Raw genomic sequence first — 25,203 nt, forward strand, 5'->3', positions numbered from 1 at the left:
TTATTTTGAAAATTGAATAAGCGAAGTTTTTGTTGGTTAATATATCTAATAAATTTAAGTCAGCAAAACGTCAACAATTCATAAGAAAGATATATTATACATAATTTATATAATATACATAATTAATTATTATTCTTCAGTTCATGAAAGTAACAAAATGTTGTGTTCCATGAGAATTATGTGGCATAGGGAATTATAAAAATTATACGTGACTTTTTTTACTTTTTTAGTCTTTGACATACAAATAAAATTCTTATTTTTAATAAATACATTTTTATAATAGACAACCATCACGTTCTTGTCGCTCGCTGTTTGAGCAAATGTTTACTTATTTTTTATTTTAGTAAGTACATTGTAAATGATTTTACTACAGTTTTTTGAATGATAACGAGGAAGTGCTGTCACGTCACTTGTTGGATTTAAGAAGGTGTGGCTGGATGTATGATTAAGATGAACGACATGAGGTTTTCGCGGCGCGGCGGCGTCATGGTGAGTTTCTTGCCAAGAGACGAGTGCCTACAGTCGCGACGGCCACTGTCGTCACGGTGCTAACTCGCGACTCCGAGACAATACCCGAGCCTGCAGCCCGCACTCCGCTCGGCGCGGCAGCTACACGCTGCTCGCTCGCGCTCTATCCGTTCGGCGTTCATTGCCGACTTAATCGCAAGAGTGACAGGACGTACTCTCGCTAACATAAATTTTTTCGAAAAAACTTTACTTTTTCAAAAACTTATTACCTACGATACATTCTTCATTTGCGATACATCGAAGCGGTCAACTACAAAGACGGCGATCGATAATATTTATCGCAGCGATCACAAAGTTGATCACAATTTTAAAAGTCGATTATAGCGTTTGCCGTTTTCAGTTACGCGACATTTAAATTCTTATACCAAAAAGATTTAAGATTTTTTGTGGCGTTTCCGATATTGTTCTTTTAGACGTGCTACGGGAAGATCTAAAATGTCGAAAAAACACCTGCACAACCAAGCTGCTATACCGCTTGCTCCTGCGGTATTTAAGGTAAGATTTTTTTAATTAATTTTATTTTATTGCGATTTTCATTATTTATTAAACTTTTTTTTATAAGTAAGCTGTGCGATCTATATTTGTACTAAATATATTAAATTTAGGACTTTGAAGATTAAACTGGGAATTTTAATTTAGATATATAAAATTGCACTATGCCCTATGGGGAACATTGGTTAATACCACAGGTAATATATAAGTGTTATTACCGAAATAATAGAAAGAAAATCGTTCGTAAAAATAATATCGAAAGCTGAGCGACTGTTGTAAAAATGTAATCAAATAAATTGTAATGCAAAATTAAGTCCGTAAAATTGCTAAAATAAATTAAGACCTGATTAATAAATAGAAATATTTGAATCGTCGTAATATGTTACCTACGAGCAACGGAAAGTAGAGTCATGTTAACTTTCATTAAATTATGGCTTTCAAAACAAATTTATAGCTTTTATTTAAGATGTTTGTAAATAAGCAATGGATGAGTATATGATTTTTAAAGTTTTTATGTGTTATGTGTATTATTATTAGGTTATTAACATGACCGAAACAGAGACGTTATTAAAAATATGAATATTTATGCATTGATTGAAATAAGAAATAGTTTATTGTTTTCACTAAGAGTCTTGTACACATTTAGTTTATTTTTATTATGATTTCATGATCATCCATCATCGATTGCGGGCAAATCTATCTACCTATAGCTACTGTATCTTCCGTAGTTGTCCTCTATTTTTTTTTTATTTTCCTCACTTCCTCTTTCATTTTTTGCATAGAAAAATGTCATACGAAATCATCTATGCAAAGTGTAGTTTTATGAAGACATTGACAAACTGTGACTGATAAATTATTCAGTACTGTTTAACATTTTACATGTTAATTAGGTTTTCTGACGTGTTTTATGCAAAATTGTATTGAATTACTTTTTAAAGGGAAATTTATAAAAGTACTGTTATGGTATATCGACTTTTATATTCCTAAAACTTTAACTTTAACGTAAAGTTTGTTCTATATTGGAATATAAATTTAAGATTATGTGAAAAATAACATCACCATATAAAATTATGCAGCAATTTGATTTCTCTTTATTTCAATAGAATTTCTTACAAAGCATTTCAAAATGTATGAATAAGAAATTGTTAGACAGTTTTCAGTCTTAACTAAATGCAATAATAACTATTTTTGCATAAACTTGATCATTTGTTTTAGGTTCAGATTTAGGTTAGCTAGGAATACGTTGCGGTCTATTTATTGCGCTTCCTTCAGTATAAAACACGTCATGATGTAATCGCAAACGATACCGTATACTATTCATATATACATATAAAGATAACAATAAACTTTTTATAGTTATATGGGATGTCCATACAAAATTGTAAATATGTGTAATAAAGTAACTCATTTAAATTACAAAATCATTTTGTTTTTGTATCGTAACAAAAAAAAAAAAAATTGACGCACATTTTTTTTAATTTAAGAAAGTCTTTGACTTTCTAGGTCTATAAATATATAGTAGTTTGATAATAGCTACAGCATTTATTAAGAATACCAACACATTGAAATTAATTATCTTACTATACCTACATAATTTATAATAGAGGTACATGATATTTTTCCTCATATACAACGACAAACAAAACAAACGACACAATAATATGATGTTAATATTTTATCAATTTTTTAGGAAACTGAAATGGGAATTACCTACTTTTTAGTGCATAAATGGTACAAAATGGTAATTAGAATAAAAATATATAGACGTCTTATCTTTAAAAATTATTTAACCCTAGCACATATTATCGGCCTATGAAGTTTACGATTATTATTGGTCTCATAAAACTGCTACTGTAAGGACTCACTCATAACATTCTATGAATACGATTTCATGTTTATTTTATGTTGTGAAATAAATCTCAATAGAACACATTGACATAAAATTTACGTATACGAGCAGATTTAATGGTAAATGCAAAATATCTAACATGACATATAGGTGTCTATAGGTACGGTAACGGAACGATGAAAAATGTGGCCGGTGTCACAACTCAAGAGTAGAAAAAATAATATAGTTATGATAAAAACAATATCAAAACAGGCACATGGCAGCCTAAATAGTGTCCGAAGATGCTAACAACATGGCGCATGTAGCTCGTGCTCACTGCTCGTTCCTCCCGCGTTTGCCTCTTACCTCTCGTATGATAAATCTCTTTTTACGTCTTCTATTACCGCCTGTATAGATTATTAAACTGCAATGAATGTAACATTCCAAAATCCTTTGACGTTGTTAAAGTTATAAACCAATATGTGTTTTTATCGTTTCTAAGAATTTATTGTCATTTAACAAGACATTCTAAATACCAAGAATGTACCTACTGTATATTTTCCACATATTACACGGCAGGTAGTTTCCCTGATGAAAGGAAATCTTGCCAAGTGATTTTATTATTTGCTCTGCAAGATTAGAATTTATTTATTGGACTAAATTTGATATTATTTCATTTGAATTTATTCGGATTGTTTTCTTTCACAAATATTTAGTTTGTAAATTTTTATTTCATTGTGGCACTTTACTAAATCAATTTCTAACATACATACACAGTGTTTACCAAACAATTGCAAAATTCTAATTAAATTTTCATAATTAATGTTTGGCTAATTTCAAACGTTTTGATTTTCTCATAAAAGGTCTTATTCTATAGCGACAGCGCACATCTACATATTTTAAACATGTAAACATTGTCCTCACAAACGTCTAATATACAATTTAGGAATAAATTAATATTTCATAAATATGCCACAGCCTATAGGTATTTTATAAACTAGGTGTCTGTAGAATCCTGCAATACAAAGGTTTCAAAATCGGCCACTTTAGTGTAGGAACATTGAAAAGATGTAGATTAAAGTACCTATACAAGACATTACGAATACGATTTGTGCTGAAGCGTGGCGCCAAAACTTGGCCTCGAAAACGATGTGAAGAGTGTAGAGCAGGCGATGGCGACCGCGGGCGCTCGTCGCGCCGCACGAAGCGGTCGTCGACAAAATTACATAGCAGTGGAAATTTCCATTGGCTGCCCGCTTACCGCGTACGCGTTGCACGCTTAGCTCCTCACCCATACACACATAATGCCCTCAGTCTGTGCACCAACACACGCAAACAAGAAGGATACCCGCGTTATCGTGTTTACCTCGGGGCGCCCGCTCCAGCTTGTTGTAGACACCGCGACATCGTTCAAATCCATTCACAGTAAAAGCCCATAGAATTTCGACCCGTTCTTTTTAATATTACCGCTCTTTGTAATATGCGTTTCTAAACTGGTTAACCGGTTAGTAGATGTGGTAATTTGTATCAGAAAAACGTACACTTTCAGGACTTCTAAAATGTAAGCTTAGAAGTAATACTGGCTTTACACGTTTCTTTGAAACTGTACCTTGAAATAATGTAGACATGTAGTTAGGATTAACTCTTGATGTTTTCGAATTTCTAATTTCATAATATTTATAACGGTATAATTTTTTTTAATAAACGTAAATGTAAAAATAATTATTAGATAATATATGTTAATTTTATTTGTCAAAAATAAACACTGTGTAAAATATAAAGCAATCTCTCCCGTAGTTATCTTTTTGTAAAACTAATAGAAATAAATGAAGAAGATTCTACTAAGTTATTAGTAAAATATTAGCTTAATATGTGACTTAAGTACTTACAAAATCATTGTAATTGCCTTCTAAAGAAGCATTAAAATGACTCCATTTTGGCTTCATGAATAATCTGCAATATGTACATATTATTTTTAATTGTTTTAAAGTTCAATTTAGAGTTCCATATAAAATTTCTATTAAACTTAAAACACTGTGTATTTGGAAAATGCAATTTAATATATTTACAAGATTTATTGATTTCGTTCCAAATTATAAAGAAATAACAGAAACGTAAATGAACTAAGTTCGCCAAATAACCAGGCAACTGTAGCATGGGAAACTATAACCACATAATAGAATACAAACGGTTGTCGAAATTTCTAGAAAGAGACGCCATTACGAACAGCTTATGTAGTTTCTAAGAATTTTTGGGTTGCGCTCAATCGAATACAAAAGACATCAACGAACAAATAAATCAAGTCGAAGCTCTGCTTTAAGTGATGTTTATCTCTTAAATATTTTATTGGTTTTCGAAAAAACAAATTTAAACTTTAATGTATTTACCTGTGGGTATATTTTTTTTCTTTTAAAGTGAGGCAACTTCATTGAAAGCAAAAACTAAACTATACACAGAAATGTGAATGAAAAAAGCCTTTGCATATTATAACAACGTATTCTAGGTATATATATACGTATCTTAAATTTTCAAAGGATTTAGAGTATAGCAGATGTCCCAATAAGTGACTAATGCGAGGTTGTAAGACCATCAAGGACGAAAATAGTACAGTATAATATTATAAGATGTAATAATTCAACTCTACCTACACCAAGTGGGTGGTTAGCTTGCGGATTACCTGAACGGCTTTCACGTGTCCATTGTTGTACCACTCGAAATACTAATGAGGCCGCACGTTGAGATATCTACAAATAGTACTTTATGCCCGCTCAAATAGTATGATGTATATGTTAGACTCTTTGGTAAAAATGAATGAAAGGGTTTGAATAAACGTAAATACTCTAATTTTTAACGACGGGACTTTCCGAAAAAGTAAATTTATAACTCATTGCGGATTTTCTAGCAAAGGTAAACGACACATGTCATAGAACTTTCACTGTTCTGTTGCGTTTTAGTTAAGTTAAAGTGTAATAGTAGAGTAGTAAGATAACAGAGAAGAATTTATTACAGTTTTACAGAAAAGTTCTGGTAACAAAGAAATAAAAAATACCTAATCTACGTTAAAATGAATGATTTTAAAATACGTCGCAGATAATATTTATGTTTTAAAGGAAATAGTGCCAAATTTTTCAATGTCATTTTAAAATAGCTCATATGTTGTCAAAGTGAAATTTCAACAAACGATTAATCTTCACGTGTTTACATTTTGAAAATAGATAATTTTGTATAGACAATAGGTTATTATACGATGTTCCATTATAATACTCGTGTTAAAACATACAACAGGAAAATACCTTTTATTCTTTTTTTTTCTACATTCGTCCATGTTTTATATGTAAAAGATTCGTAGCTCGCAAGTATTCGTATTATGTAACACACCCTTTCTCACTTTAATTCCCATGACTGTATGGAGGCTAAAGTCGGGACGTTTGAGACGTTTTATTGTCCAAAATATCAATTATGCTGGGCATCAACTGTTTAATGGCGGTTATGACTTCATACCGCCATCGATTAATACAAGCACGCACATCAAACGAGATAAGATAAGCAAGTCCTTGGTGAGGTTTTACCAATAAAAGTGTATTTTATGCTTTTCGGTTTAGGTTGTATATTAAAGCTGTACGTTATGAATAAAAACAATTTGATTATGTTTCTCATGATTCTTAAACAATAGAGGATTCGCCGGCCTGTGAGGTGCGTTATCGTTACTATGAACTAAGTTGAACAGAACTATAATGTACCCAACACAAAATGTACAGAAATTTTCTATTAATCTATTTTGTTGTCTACGAACAATATTTTGTGATAGGATAATTACAAAAAAATATTGATTATAAACGGTGGCAGATGAGAAGTAAATGTAGTTAAAAGGTTATTTCTAGTAAAACCGTTATGCTATGGTGAAAATTGATTATTGAATTTGTAAGTAAATTGAAACAAAAACATATTTTATTAAACATGAATATTTCTAACAAACGTAATAATATCATTTAGGTATATCAAGTGTCATGTAATATTGTTTATTCGAATAATATTTCCCAGAAATATTACAACAGCATGCATATCACTTTTTATGATTAGATCAGAGTTATGCAAACCGGGTTTAGTATGCTTATATGTTTTAAAATTATTTTATTGATACATATATGTTACAAATTTTGCGCATTCAACGGTTCACCGGTGAAAGCGTTTATTTTATCAAATGTAGGCTATAGTTATAATTATAAAATGACTGAATTTTTAAACTTGTTCCTACTAGCTACTTCGTGTAACTCTCCTTATTATTTTTTGTTTGTCTTTAAAATAAATATCTCTACATTGACAGCTCTTCCGATTCTCTTTCATTAATAAAAATGCGACATTTGATTTTATCGTTCTTTATCTTTTTGTTTCAGACGTTTCGATTATTATCAATATTTAAGTTTTGAAAACATTTTCAGGTAATTGAGATAAACGCTTCATTAAAAAATATCTAATCGGACGCAGCGGACATCTCATAGAGATTCCGTACCTACCTGTGGTACCTATATTATTTTGATAACTGATAGCGTCGGGGAAATTTGTCATAACACGAAGTCGTGTATAAACTATACACAACGTTGTGTCGTCTTTTGGTGAATTTTGTTTACATACCTGACACGAATTGTGTATTAAGCACTTGACATTAATTAATCGATTCACATTTTTGTAACTACCATGTGATATTAGATACAGTTTACTTATCTACAATATTTGTATATGTGCCTGATTATGGTAGATTTTTTAAATCGAAACCATGCATTTATAAATTATATTATAGTTGCTAATAACTAGGTACATCACATAAAATCCAAAGCACTCACACATACGTAAGCGTCGCGTCAGAAACACTTGAAGATAACTTTAATCTAAATTGTGATAATACACCACCATTATCTTGATAAATATTTCTACGTAGGAGTTACTCATACATTTGAGAGAAATGTGTCCCTGTATTTGTGTGCATTGCGATAAATGCGCGCATTTTATGACTAAAATAAATTTTTCGTAATCTTGCAAAATAAATAATCAGTTCGAGAATTATATTTTTGGACACTGAATGTTTTTTATTGTTATCACTCTTTTATAAGATATGCACCCACTAAGATCTGTGATGGATACGGGATATATTTGAAACCTACCAGCCACCACCAGTATAATCTGGTTAAATAAAAGCGAGTTGTGACGAACGTTTATAAAATACGACGTATTGTGTTGAGAAAGTCGATACGACAATGTTGTGGATTGGTTAAAGTGTAAACTGTAAAGAACGGCAGTTTCTCCCTACATCTACACTTAAACAACCTACGTTGTCGTTTGTGTGAATTATGAAAATTATAGCATTCACGAAGCCAAAACAAGAAATTAATTTTCAATTTCCCATCCTCTTCTATTTTTGCATTAGATCTGATACACAAACATATCTCAACAAATTTTATCTCGTATTTCTAAAAAGGAAACCAAATGTTTATTTTTTAATTTAATGACAATATTATACTAATAGTATTAAAATACCGTAAGATAAAACGGTCCGTCTAGAAAAAGATAATATATTACTTAATCCAAACTTTAAAACCAGATTTAGCCAGTTATAGAATAGTTATAGATTTTGATCCAAGCATCGCTTAATGCGTGACTAGATGTAAAATAATTAAAATACGTATAAATTGCACATATTCTACTAAAAGCGATAATGCACATAAAGTAACCGTTGCGTTACGAAGCAATACTTTCACGTCCTTGGCAAAGATAATAATTAAAATGCATAGATATAAAAAACAGTAAAACATGTATCTACTTTATGAATTATGATTACAAAACATTGCTGCAGCTATTATTGTATTAACTGAAGTAATAAGAAAAGTAACCTATATGTTATTACAGGAAATAATCTGAATCCATGCTGTATTATTTAGCATAGATACAGATTAATAATGAAGTCTGCTTTATGATAAATTTTTCCCAATTGTATTTTCGAACATCCATTTTAATATGTACGTGTTAATATATTCTTTAAAAAGATATACTAAACAGGCGCTGAAAATGGAGAGGACGTTTGGTAATAAAAGTGCAATCAAGACTCCTTGTTACATAACATTGCGTGATTATAAATCAAAACGTTCTGTATGCCAAGTTACAAATCTTCGCATATTACTATTGGCTCTGAATACAATAGCGTTACGTATACAAGTGACGTGTAAGGTCGTTTTGAAAATAGTGCTTATGGACACAATTTCTACATAGGTAACGTTTTATTAGTTAACATTCAGACGTTTGTACCTAATAAATTATTCAATAAAGATCATAGGTAAAGGTTCTGGTTGTTTTTAATCTATGAACTCTTCATACATGCAGGGCTGCCAAATCTGAAAAATCTCGCAAAGATTTAAGAAGCAATAAATATATTAACTTACAAGTATGTACACGCAAAGAAATCTTGCACACAACAATTGTACATATCTTGCACTTGAATTGACAATTAGAATTATGAAAGGTATTCTGAAATCATTTTTGATCAAAAAATAAATAATGGAAATAGTATAAAATATTTCATGCGAAAAGAATAGAATGTGAAAACGTGAGTGTGGCAACCCTACATGGTAGTGGCATGAAACGATGGGCCTGCGCACGCGGTTGGCACGTGATAGCCGCGTGTTCCAACTTCTAACACCGTAAGGCGACTTGAACGCTTTTTTAACTGTGTAAAAAATATTTCAACATCAGCTGAATTCGATGATGCTCTGCTTACGTCAAATAAGTAACTTTTGTCTTATGTAATTAATGTTATATTTGATTATTTACTCTTACACGCGTATTATTGTTAAACAGGGCATACATGTGTTTGCATTTTTTTTAGTAAATATTTGATTACGTAGTTGCAAGAAGGACAAATAGCATTACTTACAGATATAATTTGTTTGCAGTCAACAATTTGTTTCATGTGACCTAGTTTCGCGACCTAATAAATATCTTCTCGATGTACATCTTACCTATTTTTTGTATAAATAATTATTCTTAGTACTTAAGGTATTCTTAGCATCGATCGTGTAGATTAGATGTCTGAGATCAAAAACTCGGAATCGTCGCTTGCAAATATTTTGCAGAATGTTTGTAATCATAATTTGCTATGCACTTCAGCAAGAGACATCGATTTTAATCAAGTTTTAAAAGCTAACTGCTAACATATGTTTTAATTCTCTGTCAAACTAACTTAAACTATTTAATTATCAACATAAATAATTAATTATACATAGAATAGCTGTTAACCTTTGCTGTTATAAACCTTGAAAAATGTAATTACTTATTAAATTTAACGTTTTATTTTAATAACGTAAATTCTTTAACTTACGACGGCTACTGAAATAACATAAAATATATCCACGGTTTTAACGCACGTAGCTACAAAGCGTGAGGGTGACCGAGTCAAAATTTTCGGCGCCACCACGGGGTGGAAACCAGACAGTTACGTCACATAAACCGGTCCCTACATTCACAAGGCTAGGTACTTGTTCTCTTCAATGGATTGTATAACGTAACATTATGTTCTTTGTACGAAATCTCTTTTTAGAACGTTATACGTAGTGCGTACTTCTGATTCAAACGATACTTTTACGGTATAGATCGCTAATACGTAGGTATTTGATGTGAGATTTTTTTTGTACAATTAGACATTATTGCTATATGCTCTGCTTTACTCTGCGAACTATATTATATCTATATATAACTATATTATAGAAATAAATTCTATAAAAGCACAACAGATTATATACAGATTGTATGTCAAGACTGTAAATTTCGATAATTATTTCTTTTCTGTTTTGAAATCTCTAAACAAATTATATAAAGCACACACAATAGTTAAGACATATTATTAGTATAGATTATAGACACACACACACACGGATAGTCAGAGATAGCAAAAATCTCGTATCATGTGTGTTCAATTAAATTTGTATTAGTATTGCTATAAATTTAATTTTAAATATAAATAAGTTCTCTCGTCAGGTATTTCATAATCGTTTATTATAATAACAATCATTTATTTAAAGAATTATTGAAAATTAAAGTTTTACTTATTTACGATTGAAATAGTAAGCACGAAAATAATTATAAACTATACTTATATTTAGCCTTTAACGATTAACTATTTAGACGACATTTTTTTAATGTCACAGTCGGCAGTGGTGGGACGCCTGATAGTTAGCGCTACCACCGCCCGTGAATATTTAGAGAGGCATAGGGTCCATTGCAGATTACGCCTCTACAAATGGATTGCCGAATTTAAATTGGGAAGGGATTAAGAAAGGAGTGGCGAGAGGAATAAAGGAAAGCACTGGAAAGGGGAAGGAAAAGCATATGGGCTTCCAGCTCCCCCACTCACCGAACGAAACACAGCAGAATGCTATTTTACGCCGGTCTTCTCTGGGGGTGTGGTACTTCCCCGGTGCGAGCTGACCCAATACGTGCCTAAGCGTGCTCGACTACCATATAGAAATCGACATCTGAAACAAACAAATTGATAAATATCTTTTCTCATTTTCGTAATAGTACGAAACGAAAAGTAATAAATCAAAGGCAACCGTTACGTTAATCTATACATAATTAATGGTTGTAGACGGTTGATCCTGAACATTTTTTAATTCATTGTGGAAGTGCATTCATCGTAACGACCTTTAACATTGTCCTCTGTTGGACGTTTAGGGCAGCCATCAGTGTTGAACGCGGTAGGGACTGCCTCTTCCGTGATTCTCCGCCAACGCCTTCAACACGCGTACGGTATGAATCTATGCAATATGTAGTCTGTAGTGTACATGCCTGGGAATATCGCCAGATAATTTCCAATATACATATTCACTTTTCATCTGTAATTCATACGAAATACGTTTCAAGAATGTTTTGTAGGAACGGTAGCGGACAGAATCGTTGGAGCATTCCGTGTCCTAAAATACGAAGATATTCAGGTCAAGAAAAAATTAAGTCAATTCAGACATTCATTCAATGGTTTCCATTTATATTCTCACAACTCCAATTAATATAGCATGTGCAGCGTGTGTTGTACAAATAGAGATTATAGTTACATTAGGTATATTAAAACTGGCGGAATTAATTAGAGAAATCCTTTGTCGCCATAAGTGTCAGCTTCCGACATCTTGTACAAGGTCGTGTGAAACTGTTGCATATGACGCAGGTCTTCGTCTAAACTACTTATTATCAGACGAAATCTAAATAATACTCTCGATTGTACAATCTCTTATATTTATCCCATTTATGACATATTATGTTTGAGTAATGTTTACATTTGGGTATTTTAAATAAGGTATGTATAATATTTTGGCAGCATTACAGCTAGGTAACATTTAATTTAGTCGCTATAAATCATAATTATATTCATAATAACCATTCATGTAGTCTATATTTACTCGGAGGATAACATTTTATGTTTATTGCAATACTTAAGCAGGCATATATTTCACTAGCGGTCCGCCTCGGCTTCAGACGTGGTACATATATAGCCTACTAGCTGCGCCCCGCGGTTTCACCCGCGTGAGTACGTATCCCGTAGGAATATCGGGATAAATAGTTGCCTATATGGTAGTCCAGCTGAAAGCGTGCGTGAAAGAGCAACAAACACACACACACATCCTTACAAACTTTCGCATTTATAATATTAGTATAGATTTAAAAAAGTGATCAACAATAAGACTAAATCTTGATACAAAAGAAATTTCAATTTAATTTTCACGCTTTTTCTAGTCTTAAATGAATATTTTAAAGGAATCTATGGTCGGTACCAAAAAGCAAACCATCACCTAACATTTCCTTAGGAGTTGGATTTTAATCGTACTTCATTGACTTTCATAAGACTTAATGACAAGAAACTTAGAAAAACTTTCGCAAAAAGCTCTTGCCAAATGGATTTCGCGTATAATTCTTTATTATCGAGTTTTTCTATGACATTTCTCTGATGATTGCACTTGTTGCCGTGACATCGAAAAATGTAACTAGATTCTCGCGTTTATGTTTAAAAACCAAAGATTTTACTATTGTTAACAAGTGTAGTTTATTTTTTTTGTATTTGTATTAAAATAAAAATTATAAGGTCGTCATCCAGGTTGATACGAATGTACCTATCGCTTGGTACTGTTATTCCTCACACATTATTCAAGGTTTCACCAGCCATTACGTCTTCCGTAAGAATTAAATCATTTTCCACGTCCATTTTTATTAAAACGGCATAATAATAACAAATAAGAAATACACCGATTTCGTAGCGAAATGGACAGCGATTTCACTAGAAGACGTTTTTTTGTTTTTATTTTTTGGTTGGAGAAATTCCGTCATTCATCATTCAGCCTTTCACAATATAACAATTTTCACATAAATCACTTATTTGGACCGCCATAACGTCTCTTATCCTGTACATACCTACCGCATTATTAATTCATTTCACAAGCCTCAGTGCGGTGCAGTCGTGGTGGTACGCTTTATGCACTATTGAAAATATCGTGAATTCATCAAAGAGCAGTATGTTTTATTATATTTGAATTTATGTAATGAATTATATTTTTACATATTTGAATTTATAGAACGTATTTAAAGAATGAATTTTTAACAACTAAGAAAAATGGGTATAGATATTTTTTTAAATAAATAATGTCTTTATAATTTCATGTCTACATAACATGATTCAACACATCACAAAACATTATCACAAAAAATACAAGATTTGATTCACTTCACTAATCACCAACACTCTAACTAATCAATTTAATTCAGTGAACTGGAATTTTCTCATTTATGCGTAGTTGTTAATAAAATGAAACTGTGGCAGTATTATTAGTTTCAACTGGTAGTGCTATACTGCTGTTAATTGTGCTATAATTTTGTATTTGTACTATCCTACTGATTTTACATTTTAGAAAATGATTAGTTATTTTTAAATATACTTCTCATTAAATAATTAATACTCGGGTACCACCTTATATTATGATGGGAATAAAAAAATATACAACAAGTATTATTGCGTTAATTTAGCTACATAAATAAAAATTAATCTCCAAACGTGCTAAGAGCTTTTGTTAAGGCAAAAGAATTGTTCTTATGGAGTGAAAAAAGTGCCACAAGCTTATACGGGGCGGACCACGAATAAAAAATAGGTAATGCTAAATAAAGAACACCATGAGCCAAAAAATTGTATTTTGAGATTCATCAAAACAGTACTGTAACGTGCATGCTGTTAAAATTACAAATGTATGTACGTCCTTAAATAATACGAATTTAAATTATGATTGGCAATAAACGACTCAATTGATTGTTACCATGACATCAGACCATAATATATGAATCGATTACGTGTAGGAGTTTACAACGAAAAGGTTTAGGGTTTATAATATATTGTGTTCCTTATTATCATAGGAATAATATATAACAAATAAATTATCCAATTCAGCAACAAAGTAACACGTCAGAAACCTAATGCCTACAAAATTATTATTTAAAAATTTGTGAACTTTAAAAATTTTTACCATATTATATTCTTTTTACCGATTGTCATTCCCAAACTAAACATCATTATTATTAGTAATATGTAGTGTGTGTTATGATAACGATTAACAGGAAAATTTAGGTATTAAGTACCTACTTACGCATTAGACTTTGGTCAATAGAGGGTCATTTAAAAAAAATATAGACTATTGCAATTTTTTTTATTAAATAATAAACTATTTGCTTCGGTGAGCTGTAAAAAAAAATTAATCTTACTACGAGAATCTTAATAAAACTGTTCACAGGTTTGATAACCGAAACATAAGATTGAAAACCGTTACTTTTATATCCTCAAAACATATTAAAATAATAGTAACGTCTGTATACTCTGTATTTTAGCGCACGTGTAACAGATTATTACTACCTTTGTTAAGGTCACATAGAGGAGTCATTTCTATTCAATACATAGGAAGTGGGCTTGCGCTTGACTGATCCTTCAACTTTTGACCCTCGCCCTCAACAACTAAACTGAACACTCCTCTCACTATTCGTTACCTACAAGTGCTAAATCACTATTATCCGGCTCAGATTGATTGTACAATCTTGCTTCTACCTACTGCAATATTTTTCCGAGTCACTTTGCAATTGGATATCCACCTTTCTATTAAACTGAATAGATACTATTGGTAGGCATTTTTTGTTCGATGTCTTCTACTTAATTAGACGTAGAATTCCTACAGTGGAAAACAATGTATAATTAAAGTAAGATTTTCCTCTAAAACTTACGCTTCTTGTAGAGTACATTATGATTCTGCGTAACTTCCACATATGATTATAATAACCTAGCCGTATTTCCTTGAAAATATGCTTTACAATTAAAAGTGCATTAAGCTGTTGTTTGCTCCACATACTTCTCGTTAGTAGCGGACCTAATAACGATAACTGTTACTTGCTCTAACGCAAATAGTGCATAGGTACTCAAGTCACTATATTTCTGCATTTAATTATAAACTATAATGTGTGTAATTCATAACATACTTACGAACAATTTCTGAATCAAATGTTGGTGCTAATAGGGTGGAGTAATCAAATTTGCATCTTGTATTCGTATGGTATTGAAATGTACATTCTCTACGTTTAAAAATATATTTATATCAGAAACAACATACAATAACGCCTGACATCTATATAGGTACCTAATAGGTACACATATATAAATGATCGTTATTAAGAATGGCTTAGTTAATTTTAAATTTGAATTAAATCTCTTTTAAATATGCTTATTTTATATGAACTTCAGTTATTAATAGATCATTAGTATAATAATTATTATGAAAACGATAATTGTATCAAGTGAAACGTAGTAGGTAGGTAAATGCACGTCAATCAAATCCAGAGAATGCTAATTAAAACCCGGGAAGTGAGTAAATGGTTGTGCAAACAATTACGTGTACATAGAACAGCGATGATAACGCGAACACAGTGAATAATCAGTTACAAAACCTCTAGTTAATTCGGTAAACAGTGACCACCTTCAAATGATTTTATATAGAGTGTGTTTAGAGCGAACTAAATCAAACACACAAAATAAATAAACCAATTTTATGCCGACGAATTTAAAACTTATTCTTACCCATACCTAATTACGAATCCTTATTGAATTCCTTTCACTAATAGAAAATTGACAGTCACAAGTTCATTATACTTTTACAAACATAAATTGTTTGCTACATATGTATATCGAAATGTAAAGATAATATAAACTCTGTTTACAATCGAGTGCCAAATTATTCATGGGCCTAATTTTAGCAACTACGAAAAAAACGAAACATGCTACAATTTATTTACTAACAGTTTCTGAGTTTACATATTTACCTATAATGTATATAATTATAAAATTAAATGTAAAACGAACAGACATACATGTTTTCTTTGCCCATCAAATAATAAAGTTTCCTTAATATAAATTATAATGGAAATAACATCATCAATATTACACCTACCGATGTTAAATCCTTTACTTGCATCTAATCACCCTAGGTGTTTCGAATTCAATGTAGAGTCCTAGGGTCAAAACAATACACACACACACACACACACACACACTTTGTCACACGTGACAAATATCCACCTTTTCACTATATTGTGCGCAAACTCACAATACTTAATTTTATGTGGTCTTAGTAACATGGGAACAGTTTTAGTTCAATACCTAGGCTTTATTCTATAAGCTCAGCGCATGCGTACATTTATGATAAATCAAATTGAACACTATTTGTTTTAAATTTAATTAGTTGTGAAGTTAATAAATTAATATTATTGTTAAAAATATGCCATAAAATTAGTGTGGCTATATGTTTAAATACAGTTTAACATAGTTATCATAATCAGAATTTATTCATTCTATTGTAATTTTATATCCTTACATTTATGCGTTCCTAGTACTTACAAGACTAAAACAGTTCAATACCTAGGTTGCGTACCTTTTGCGCATGTCTTCAGTTTTTTTTTCCTTTCTAATCTAGGTATATAAAGTAGGTTCTAAGTATACATAGGTTTAAAATTTATAGCGTTGCAAAAGTTTTTTTGCAAAATTACTAATTTTTATTTGACGAGTACATAAAATTGTTAAATAAATTCTAAAGTTAAAAAAATAACGTCAATACATATCCACAAATAAAAACAGAGTTTTTCCATTTAGCTTAGCTACAGAAAAGAGAATTTTAACTGGTTAAAATTAATTTATTATTGGCGTACTCTGTATATAGAGTGTAATGAATATATGACGGACTAACTGATGAGGACTGACGGACTAACTAGGGAGGTGTAACTTAATTTGAGACCTAATCTTCTTCGACCTTGTCAAGTGCTAGTGCGCACTAGTTATCGGCAAACACTGTACAGGTACTTTTGTTTCGTCACTGATTTAGAGTACTTTATCCATTAGTACCTCGTGACGAAGAATACAATAGAAACTATTATGTCAGGACGCACAAACTCATCAAGTATCGTGCAGTCGGTTGTTGACAATGTTATTTATTACATATCTCAATTGTCACGATCATCACGTAAATTTCTAGAATCTATATTTATATTTTATGCCAATCGCATTATTTCTTCAATTGCATCGTCAGAAAACCGCAGATTATTATATTTTATTATTAAAGACATATTATGTTTCGAGTTAATAATATAAGCACAATCGTGAATTTATATGAGAACCATCTCAGAAATGTACCGATAATACCTATAGACAGAATATTATTTTTTTTTCGGTCTACACATTCACTTTTCAACAGAACAGCAAATTTGCATTGAAATAAATCAAAGGGATTACAGCTTCGAATCCCGTCTAACTGGCCAAACCAGTTTTCCAATATTTTACGTTTGAAAGGAGGATAGCGGATGCATATTATAAGAAGTACCCGTAAGACTGTATTTCATCTCACAAATGATCACATATACACACTCAAGCATTTTAATGCCTATAAAATGTATAAATATAAACAACATAAAACCCAAAAAAGAAGAAAGACCTAACAAAATAACTGTAATGGGGCGACCGATTCCTTCCCAATTTATTATTAGGAACCAGTTCAATCCAGTATGGCCAACAACGGCCTTAGTTGACTACCACAGAAGCGGAACACTCACAATCTATATAAACTCTTGAACTATTCTATTTAAAGTTCAGTTTTGTTTAAAATATTTATAGGTTAAAGAACACAACTGCTTAGTTGAATACAATTAGGGGAATGGAATTGCATGCATACAATGCTAAGCAGTTGATGTGAGTCACGATAACATGAAGGGGTAGGAAATATCCCAGTGCCTATATAATCAGCACTTAGTATGTATATTTGTATAGTTATGACAGATTTTAAAAACAATTTTGTGTATGTTAGAGTCGTAGATTATTTCTTTTTACAAATACAAGAAATCTCGTTGGAAATTATTTACTGCAAGTGCAATTATTAATAAAAAGTTATTTCAACTGCCAGTGAAATATTTAAAATGCTAATCACCGATTTGTCTTACGTAGTTTTGAATTCGTAACCCGAAACTAAGTTTCAAAATAAATTGTACAAATCAGTGCAAAAAGCCAAATTTTTAAACAAACTAAATCCAAAAGTATAGTTACGAAACGCAATAAGTCGCAGTTTCTGTAAACTATTTGTGACTTGCTTCATCCTCACACGGGAGCGATGCTTATTTATATCCTACCAAAATAACTATGGCGTGATCACGCAGCTACAACACGAGTACACCGAGCCCCTAAGGTTAGTGCCAGATAGCGACGTCACTAAAGCGTCACACTCCAAAACATGCCTACTCAAACATTACCACGCAATCACAACAAATTTTCATCAACAAGCTCAATTATAATTGATACACTTGACTAGATAAAAATTAAACGTAGAGAATATAAAACTCTTGCGTTGTACCTATTTATAACTATGTATATGAAATGCGTGCCCAATAATTGGACATTTGTCTTTTAATTCGATATTCGAATAAACGTACATTATAAAAAATTGATTAGAAAATGGAAAGACGATTCAGATTTTAGTGACCCCGATCTAGAAAATGTAAGAAATCATATTCTTAATTATTATTATTTATTACTAAAAAGTCCTCCCACGGCTTCTCGCTCGGAGTAAAAAATTTCATATTAGGGTATTTTTCGAAAAAAAAGGCAATATGAGAGAGTAGTATATATATATATAGGAAATTTTAAAATCTACACAGTGGTTTTTTCGTAATTGACGCACGTACAAACAAATATATATCAGATCTATAAAATAGCATAGCAATTATTATTTTGAAAAATATTAGTACAGAAATGGTCTGATAACTGGTCTCTTTATAAATAGGCTTGCTGTGCTCCGCGGTTTTACCCACGTAGTACCTGATTTAGCCTATAGTCTTCCTCAATAAAAAAGCTATCTAACACTGAAAGAATTTTGAAATCGGACCAGTAGTTCCTGAGTTCAATCAAACAAAAAACCAACTCTTCAACTTTATGATATTAGTATAGATTACGCCCACACGCAATTGCAACTGCCAAATTATACAAATAGTTGTCATTTATTTATGTTCTTAGTATTCAAGTTATATTATGGTTGTAATTATAAATAATTTTATTCTTTTCAGAAACCTCAATTACGGCCGATGATAGCCGAATATGATCCCAAGAAAAAAGGAGTCAAAAATGACTTGTCAGATCTTGTTATGGTCAAGTAAGTTTTCATGTTCCTTGTAATTTCGGGGATGTCCTTAGATTCGTTCATCAGTATTATTAGCTTTGTGTGCATTTTTAAACAGATTAAAAAATCTGAAATCACGGTCAATAAATGTTTGCTTGATTTTGTCATAAATCAAAATACTTACGTAAAGCATGCATCACAGCTTAAACTCATATTTTATTAATGGACAGAATTGTTTCGTTTATAAAATGTATATAATAATCGAAATATGTCTCATTATTTAATAATAATATTCATATATTTTTGTTCAACAGGACATTGAAAAGAAAATTATTAAAAAAAAATTTCTTAAATACCATTATTTTCTATTTGCACAATGATTTCATTGTAAATTTATTGTCGTATTCTATTTGAATTTCACGGGTCTTCCGACTCACTTTTTGATGACTGTAATAATGGATATTTTGTCGTTAAAATGGTATTTTATATTGTATGTTGACTGTTAAGTACTTGCTCCTTATACGAGCTAATAAAATGCTCGTCGCCGTTCGGAGACGATCCGGGAAGACGTGTGCTGCTTCCACGAGATTAAAGTCGTTCGACGACCTTGATCATCTCGCTATGGACTCATACACCGGTACATCATTCCATTTTATGGTTTCAATTTATTTAATTTTTGTTTGGTTTTGGTAAAATATTGAAATTAAAACATATGTCATATGGGAAGTCGAAGCCGAAGACGTTGCGTTACGCGTAAGAGCCTCGGCGGCTTCGCTCTCCCGTGCGCCATCTCTGTTCAGGTTCGGGATTGGCCCACTATCCATCCTGCTGTACAAATTTAATTTAGCTTTATGTTCTGCAAATATTATTGGCGAATTTAAAAATTAATTACAACATAAATGTTTGTTCAAATTGTGACCAACTTATTTTTATTCTATATCAACGTAAAGCTGTATTGAATTTTGAGATTGGGTCATTCTTTTGTAAATGCCGAAGCTTAACAGAGTGAAACGCTCTTAGCCAACTACCACTTACATATTGGAGACCATAATTTCTAAAACACACCACTCAAGAAACACATACAATCCATAGTAGTCAATAACAATATAATTTGAATATACGCGACGGCTAGATTACAATTGACCAATAATTTTATTCTGTTCGGTGTCCACACAGTAGGGATTGTCTTTGGTATCTACATGCATTTGTGATCACATTACACCGCCTTACACCCCCGTCGTTCACATTTAGCTTCATGAACTACGCTTTTTATGTTTCGCCCCATCGTATCATTTGTTTGTGCTTGAACTCAATAAACAGTAAAGACTACACTTTTATTCACTCACTCTAACTTCCACATTAATTTAATAGTTATATTTGCAAAGTAATAAACTAATACATAACAGTTGCTGTAAAATATTTTACAGATATAAAGTTGATCCAAATGAAATCCCAGTGGAGCAACAGGCTGGGTCTACACTCCCCCTCATGGAGATACCAGGTCGGGATATTGAAGAGGATGAGGACTATAATCCCTTTGAACATAGAAAACTAGCGCATCCTACATCGTAAGTTAAACACATCTATGGAATATTGAATATTTTATAGATTATTTTTTTTTTTCATGTAAATAATTAATTATATTATTTTATAAAGATAATTGTTCAGATTTTATTATTTTTTGGGATCAAGAATACTAATTATTATCGTTTAAACTTATTTCAGTGACATGGATACGTTAATTCATCTCCTTAAAGGTTCATTAGGCAGCGGCATATTAGCTATGCCTATGGCTTTTATGAATGCCGGTCTTTATTTTGGATTGGTTGCTACATTCCTCATAGGAGGAATATGCACTTACTGCGTTCACGTGCTAGTAAGAACTGCGCACGATCTGTGTAGAAGACTGCAGAAACCATCTCTTGGATTTGCGGAAACTGCTGAAGCTGCTTTCCTAGCTGGACCTCCAGCTGTGCACAAATTCTCAAGACTTGCAAAGTATGTACAAAATAAAGAAGTAGATTTATTCATGTTTATATAAAATTCATACAATTGCTACAATATTTAATTTATTAATTTCAGGGCAATGATAAACTGGTTCCTGGTGATCGATTTATTGGGATGCTGCTGTGTATACATTGTATTTGTTGCAAAAAATGTAAAACAAGTAGTAGATTTCCATGCGAAAGAAAGTGATTGGCTGCCACATGATATGGATATCAGAATTTACATGGCATCACTCCTACCATTCTTAATTTTAATGAATCTGCTAAGAAATCTAAAGTATTTGGCTCCATTCTCAATGATTGCTAATCTTTTAGTAGGCACAGGAATGGGCATAACATTTTATTACCTTTTCCAAGATATTCCTAGCCTGAGTTCCAGAAAAGCATTCGCTGGTGTTACTCGTCTGCCCACATTTTTCGGTACTGCAATATTTGCTCTTGAAGGTATTGGTGTCGTAATGCCTCTTGAAAATAACATGAAGACACCCACTCACTTCATCGGCTGCCCTGGAGTTCTCAATACTGGCATGTTCTTTGTTGTTTCATTGTATGCTTTGGTCGGATTCTTTGGATATTTGAAATACGGAGACGAAACTTACGGGAGTATCACATTGAACCTGCCAGATTACGAAGTGTAAGTGTATTAATATTTACTTAATAATCATGATTTATTTAATAATCATGATTTCAATGTTCCATTTTTTTTTATATTGTTTATGTCATCATCGGCAATGGAGCTGATGGATCGCCCTGTTGTAAGCGCTACCATGAAAATTTGAAGAGGCGTAAAATTGTTTGCAAACTTTACGCCTCTACAAATGGATTGCCAACTTTTAATGAAAAGGGATAAAGAAAGGATTGACAAGAAATAAAGCAAAGGTGTGGGCAGGGTAAGGAAAATGATACTGGCCTTCGGCTCTCCCACTCCGAAACCGAAAGAAATTCAGTAGAGTGCTACTATTTCACGCCGATCTTCGGTGGAGGTGTGGTATTGCCCCGTGAGAGCTAGCCCAATTCGTGCTAAGGCGTGCTTGACACGCACATTAAGAAAATAGAAAATAAAAAAATAAAATAATAAGATATTAAATATTAATGCTATTCTTTCAGATTGGGACAATGTGTAAAGCTTATGATTGCTGTGGCCATCTTCTTCACGTACAGTCTACAGTTCTATGTACCGATGGAAATTATCTGGAAAAACGTCCGCCATTGGTTTGGAGCCAAGAAAAACCTCGCTGAATACAGTATTAGAATTGCTATTGTAATAATGACGGTTTGCATTGCTATAGCTATTCCAAACCTTGGTCCTTTCATTTCTCTCGTGGGTGCTGTCTGCCTCTCCTTCTTAGGTCTAATTTTCCCCGCCGTAATTGAGACTGTAACATATTGGGACCGCCCTAACGGCTTAGGCCGATTCAATTGGGTACTGTGGAAAAATCTATTTCTGGTTTGTTTCGGGATTTTAGGATTCCTTACCGGATCCTACGTTAGTATTTTAGACATACTCAAAGGAGAAGAGTAAGACAGCAACATGAAAGACTAAGATAATTTAAGGCTCAAAAGAAAGTTCGTTATGGGCTAAGTTCTTTCGGAATTTTTTTTTCTTGCTTATTTTAATTTTTATACAACTTTATTTACTAGACTAGATAGAGATTCCTAACAGATGTTGAGTTTCTGGAATGCTCAAATTTTAATGTTTGAGATTAGTATTATGTACATGACTTTATGTATATCGCGTCAAGCGGGTTGTGTTTTTTATTCGAAATATATTTAGCCCCGAATCTCTGTAGCCATTTACCTAGAATAAGCAAACTGTAGATTAATAAATATGAAATGTGTGAGAATTTTTCTAGTGCATTATTAAAATGTGATAAACTATTAGGTTTAGAGAAGCGTAAATTTCTATGCATAAAATATGGAACTTATGGTTTAAAAAAATAATGTTATTCGTTTTGAAAACGTTGACAATATCAAAAGATTTAGAATAATCTGTCTTTCATGGGCACATTTCGACGTAAGTAAAAGTGTGTTGCATATTATGGGTTATATTGTGAAAACAATTGTTAGTGATATTAATGCTAATTTAGTAATGACATTTCAATAACCAAAAAGCCACAACATATATACATATTTACTGACTAAGAAAATTGTTCAAATCGAGCAATGGCTACCTTGGATACTAAGGCATTTAACTACCAACAAATAATCTAGGAACGTAATTAATTGAGACGTTAAGTTGAATTATTTAAGCATACATTTTGTTCTAATATAGAGAAAGCATATTAAGTATATTTTGCCCTAACCATTAATTATTCATTTAGCATATTAATATAATATATTCTAGACTTCCTTTTAAACAATCGGATAGGTACAACTGCAGTATTTTTATATTAGTCCTCTCATTTTCGGAGTCAACAAAAAATAAAAATAAAACGTCAAACAAAAACACTTTTCTACTTCCTACATTCCTAATTATGTAAATTTTCATCTTGTATACGAAAATGGGCTGGAACGGCTAATCTTACATTTTTCTGGAATTATTAGTAAACATCTTTAACTCGCGCCAGTTATTTTATGCATTTATGACATGCAAATAATGTAACTGTTTATTATATGCTAAAATGTTACGATATACAGATTATGAGGCAAAGAATATAAAAATATTGTATTTTGTAGTTTGTACAATGTTAAGAATGCATTAATCTTGTTCTAGTTGGTATAATTTGGGCTTCAACTCCTACTATTATTGAAGTTGAAAATTTTGTATAAAATTGCATTAATCCGTTTAAGTTTTCCGACAAAATCTTTTCTATTTTAAATATTTTATACGTAGTTAATAATCAAATTATGTTCCTTTGAACGAGTCTATTGATTGATATTTATTTTAGTTTACTCCAGAGAGATTGTGATTTTGATTGTTTCAAATATGATGATAATTAAAGTATTATACTTTAGGTAACAGACGGTTCAATAGAACTGAATTTATTTAGGCCCTTTTGCCTTGAAGTATTTAATCAAATGGTTAATCGTGATTATATATTTTAAGATTGCAATTATACAACCGAGTAGCTTCCTGCAATAGACGAGATTTAAGTTCTAGGAATTTCATAGACGAATTTCGGCATATTTATAACAATGAATTATTCAATGTAACACATTGCATCCGAAGAGTCAATTCAGCAAATCAGAGTGCAATATTTTCGTAACGTTTTACTAAATTTATTTTCTAAAAGTTTTTTAAAATATGAACGAGGGGAATCATTCCTATTGATAAAGATATTGCGTACAGTTTGATATAAAGTATCAGTTTGCCTAATTAATCATAGGAGTGGTGGTTGTTTTGTTACAGTATTAAATAAAACAGTTTAAAGGGTGATGTTCGTTTTATTTTCCTACACATCTTGCCTTTCCTTTCGTATCCACAGGTAATTGTGCCTAGAACTCTATTCTATTTTAACAAATAAGGTTATGTCAATATTATAAGTTTTTTTTTTTACAAAGAACCAAACCGCCTTCTTATTATCACAATACAATAAAATTTAAATGCGACATTGGCGCCAGCTTTCAAATAAAAACAGAATCATAAAAATAATAATAATATTATAATCTTTATTTCACCTTGGTATTTGTACAATTTGAT

General features: G+C 31.7%; 1 protein-coding gene across 2 annotated transcripts; it reads left to right on the top strand.

The window, feature by feature from the left end:
- Positions 1 to 558: 558 nt before the first annotated feature.
- LOC119835429 (proton-coupled amino acid transporter-like protein pathetic) lies at positions 559 to 24,937 on the top strand. 2 transcript variants are annotated; one of them, XM_038360223.1, is made up of 6 exons: positions 559 to 1,023; positions 19,505 to 19,590; positions 20,985 to 21,125; positions 21,283 to 21,555; positions 21,640 to 22,197; positions 22,671 to 24,937. In XM_038360223.1, exons 1-6 carry the CDS (start codon positions 964 to 966, stop codon positions 23,083 to 23,085), a joined length of 1,533 nt encoding a protein of 510 aa, XP_038216151.1. In that variant the 5' UTR covers positions 559 to 963; the 3' UTR covers positions 23,086 to 24,937. The 2 variants fall into 2 exon arrangements, with proteins under 2 accessions (XP_038216151.1, XP_038216152.1); XM_038360224.1 differs by lacking the exon at positions 559 to 1,023 and adding an exon at positions 20,065 to 20,194 and having other exon boundaries at positions 19,499 to 19,590.
- Positions 24,938 to 25,203: the final 266 nt, after the last annotated feature.

The sequence above is a fragment of the Zerene cesonia genome, chromosome Z (assembly GCF_012273895.1).
Source record: "Zerene cesonia ecotype Mississippi chromosome Z, Zerene_cesonia_1.1, whole genome shotgun sequence".
NCBI lineage: Eukaryota > Metazoa > Arthropoda > Insecta > Lepidoptera > Pieridae > Zerene > Zerene cesonia.

Coding starts and splice junctions, on each gene's coding strand:
- LOC119835429 (XM_038360223.1), top strand. CDS start 964: ATGTCGAAAAAACACCTGCACAACCAAGCTGCTATACCGCTTGCTCCT. Junction 21,126..21,282: donor AAACTAGCGCATCCTACATC/GTAAGTTAAACA, acceptor AACTTATTTCAG/TGACATGGATACGTTAATTC. Junction 22,198..22,670: donor AACCTGCCAGATTACGAAGT/GTAAGTGTATTA, acceptor CTATTCTTTCAG/ATTGGGACAATGTGTAAAGC.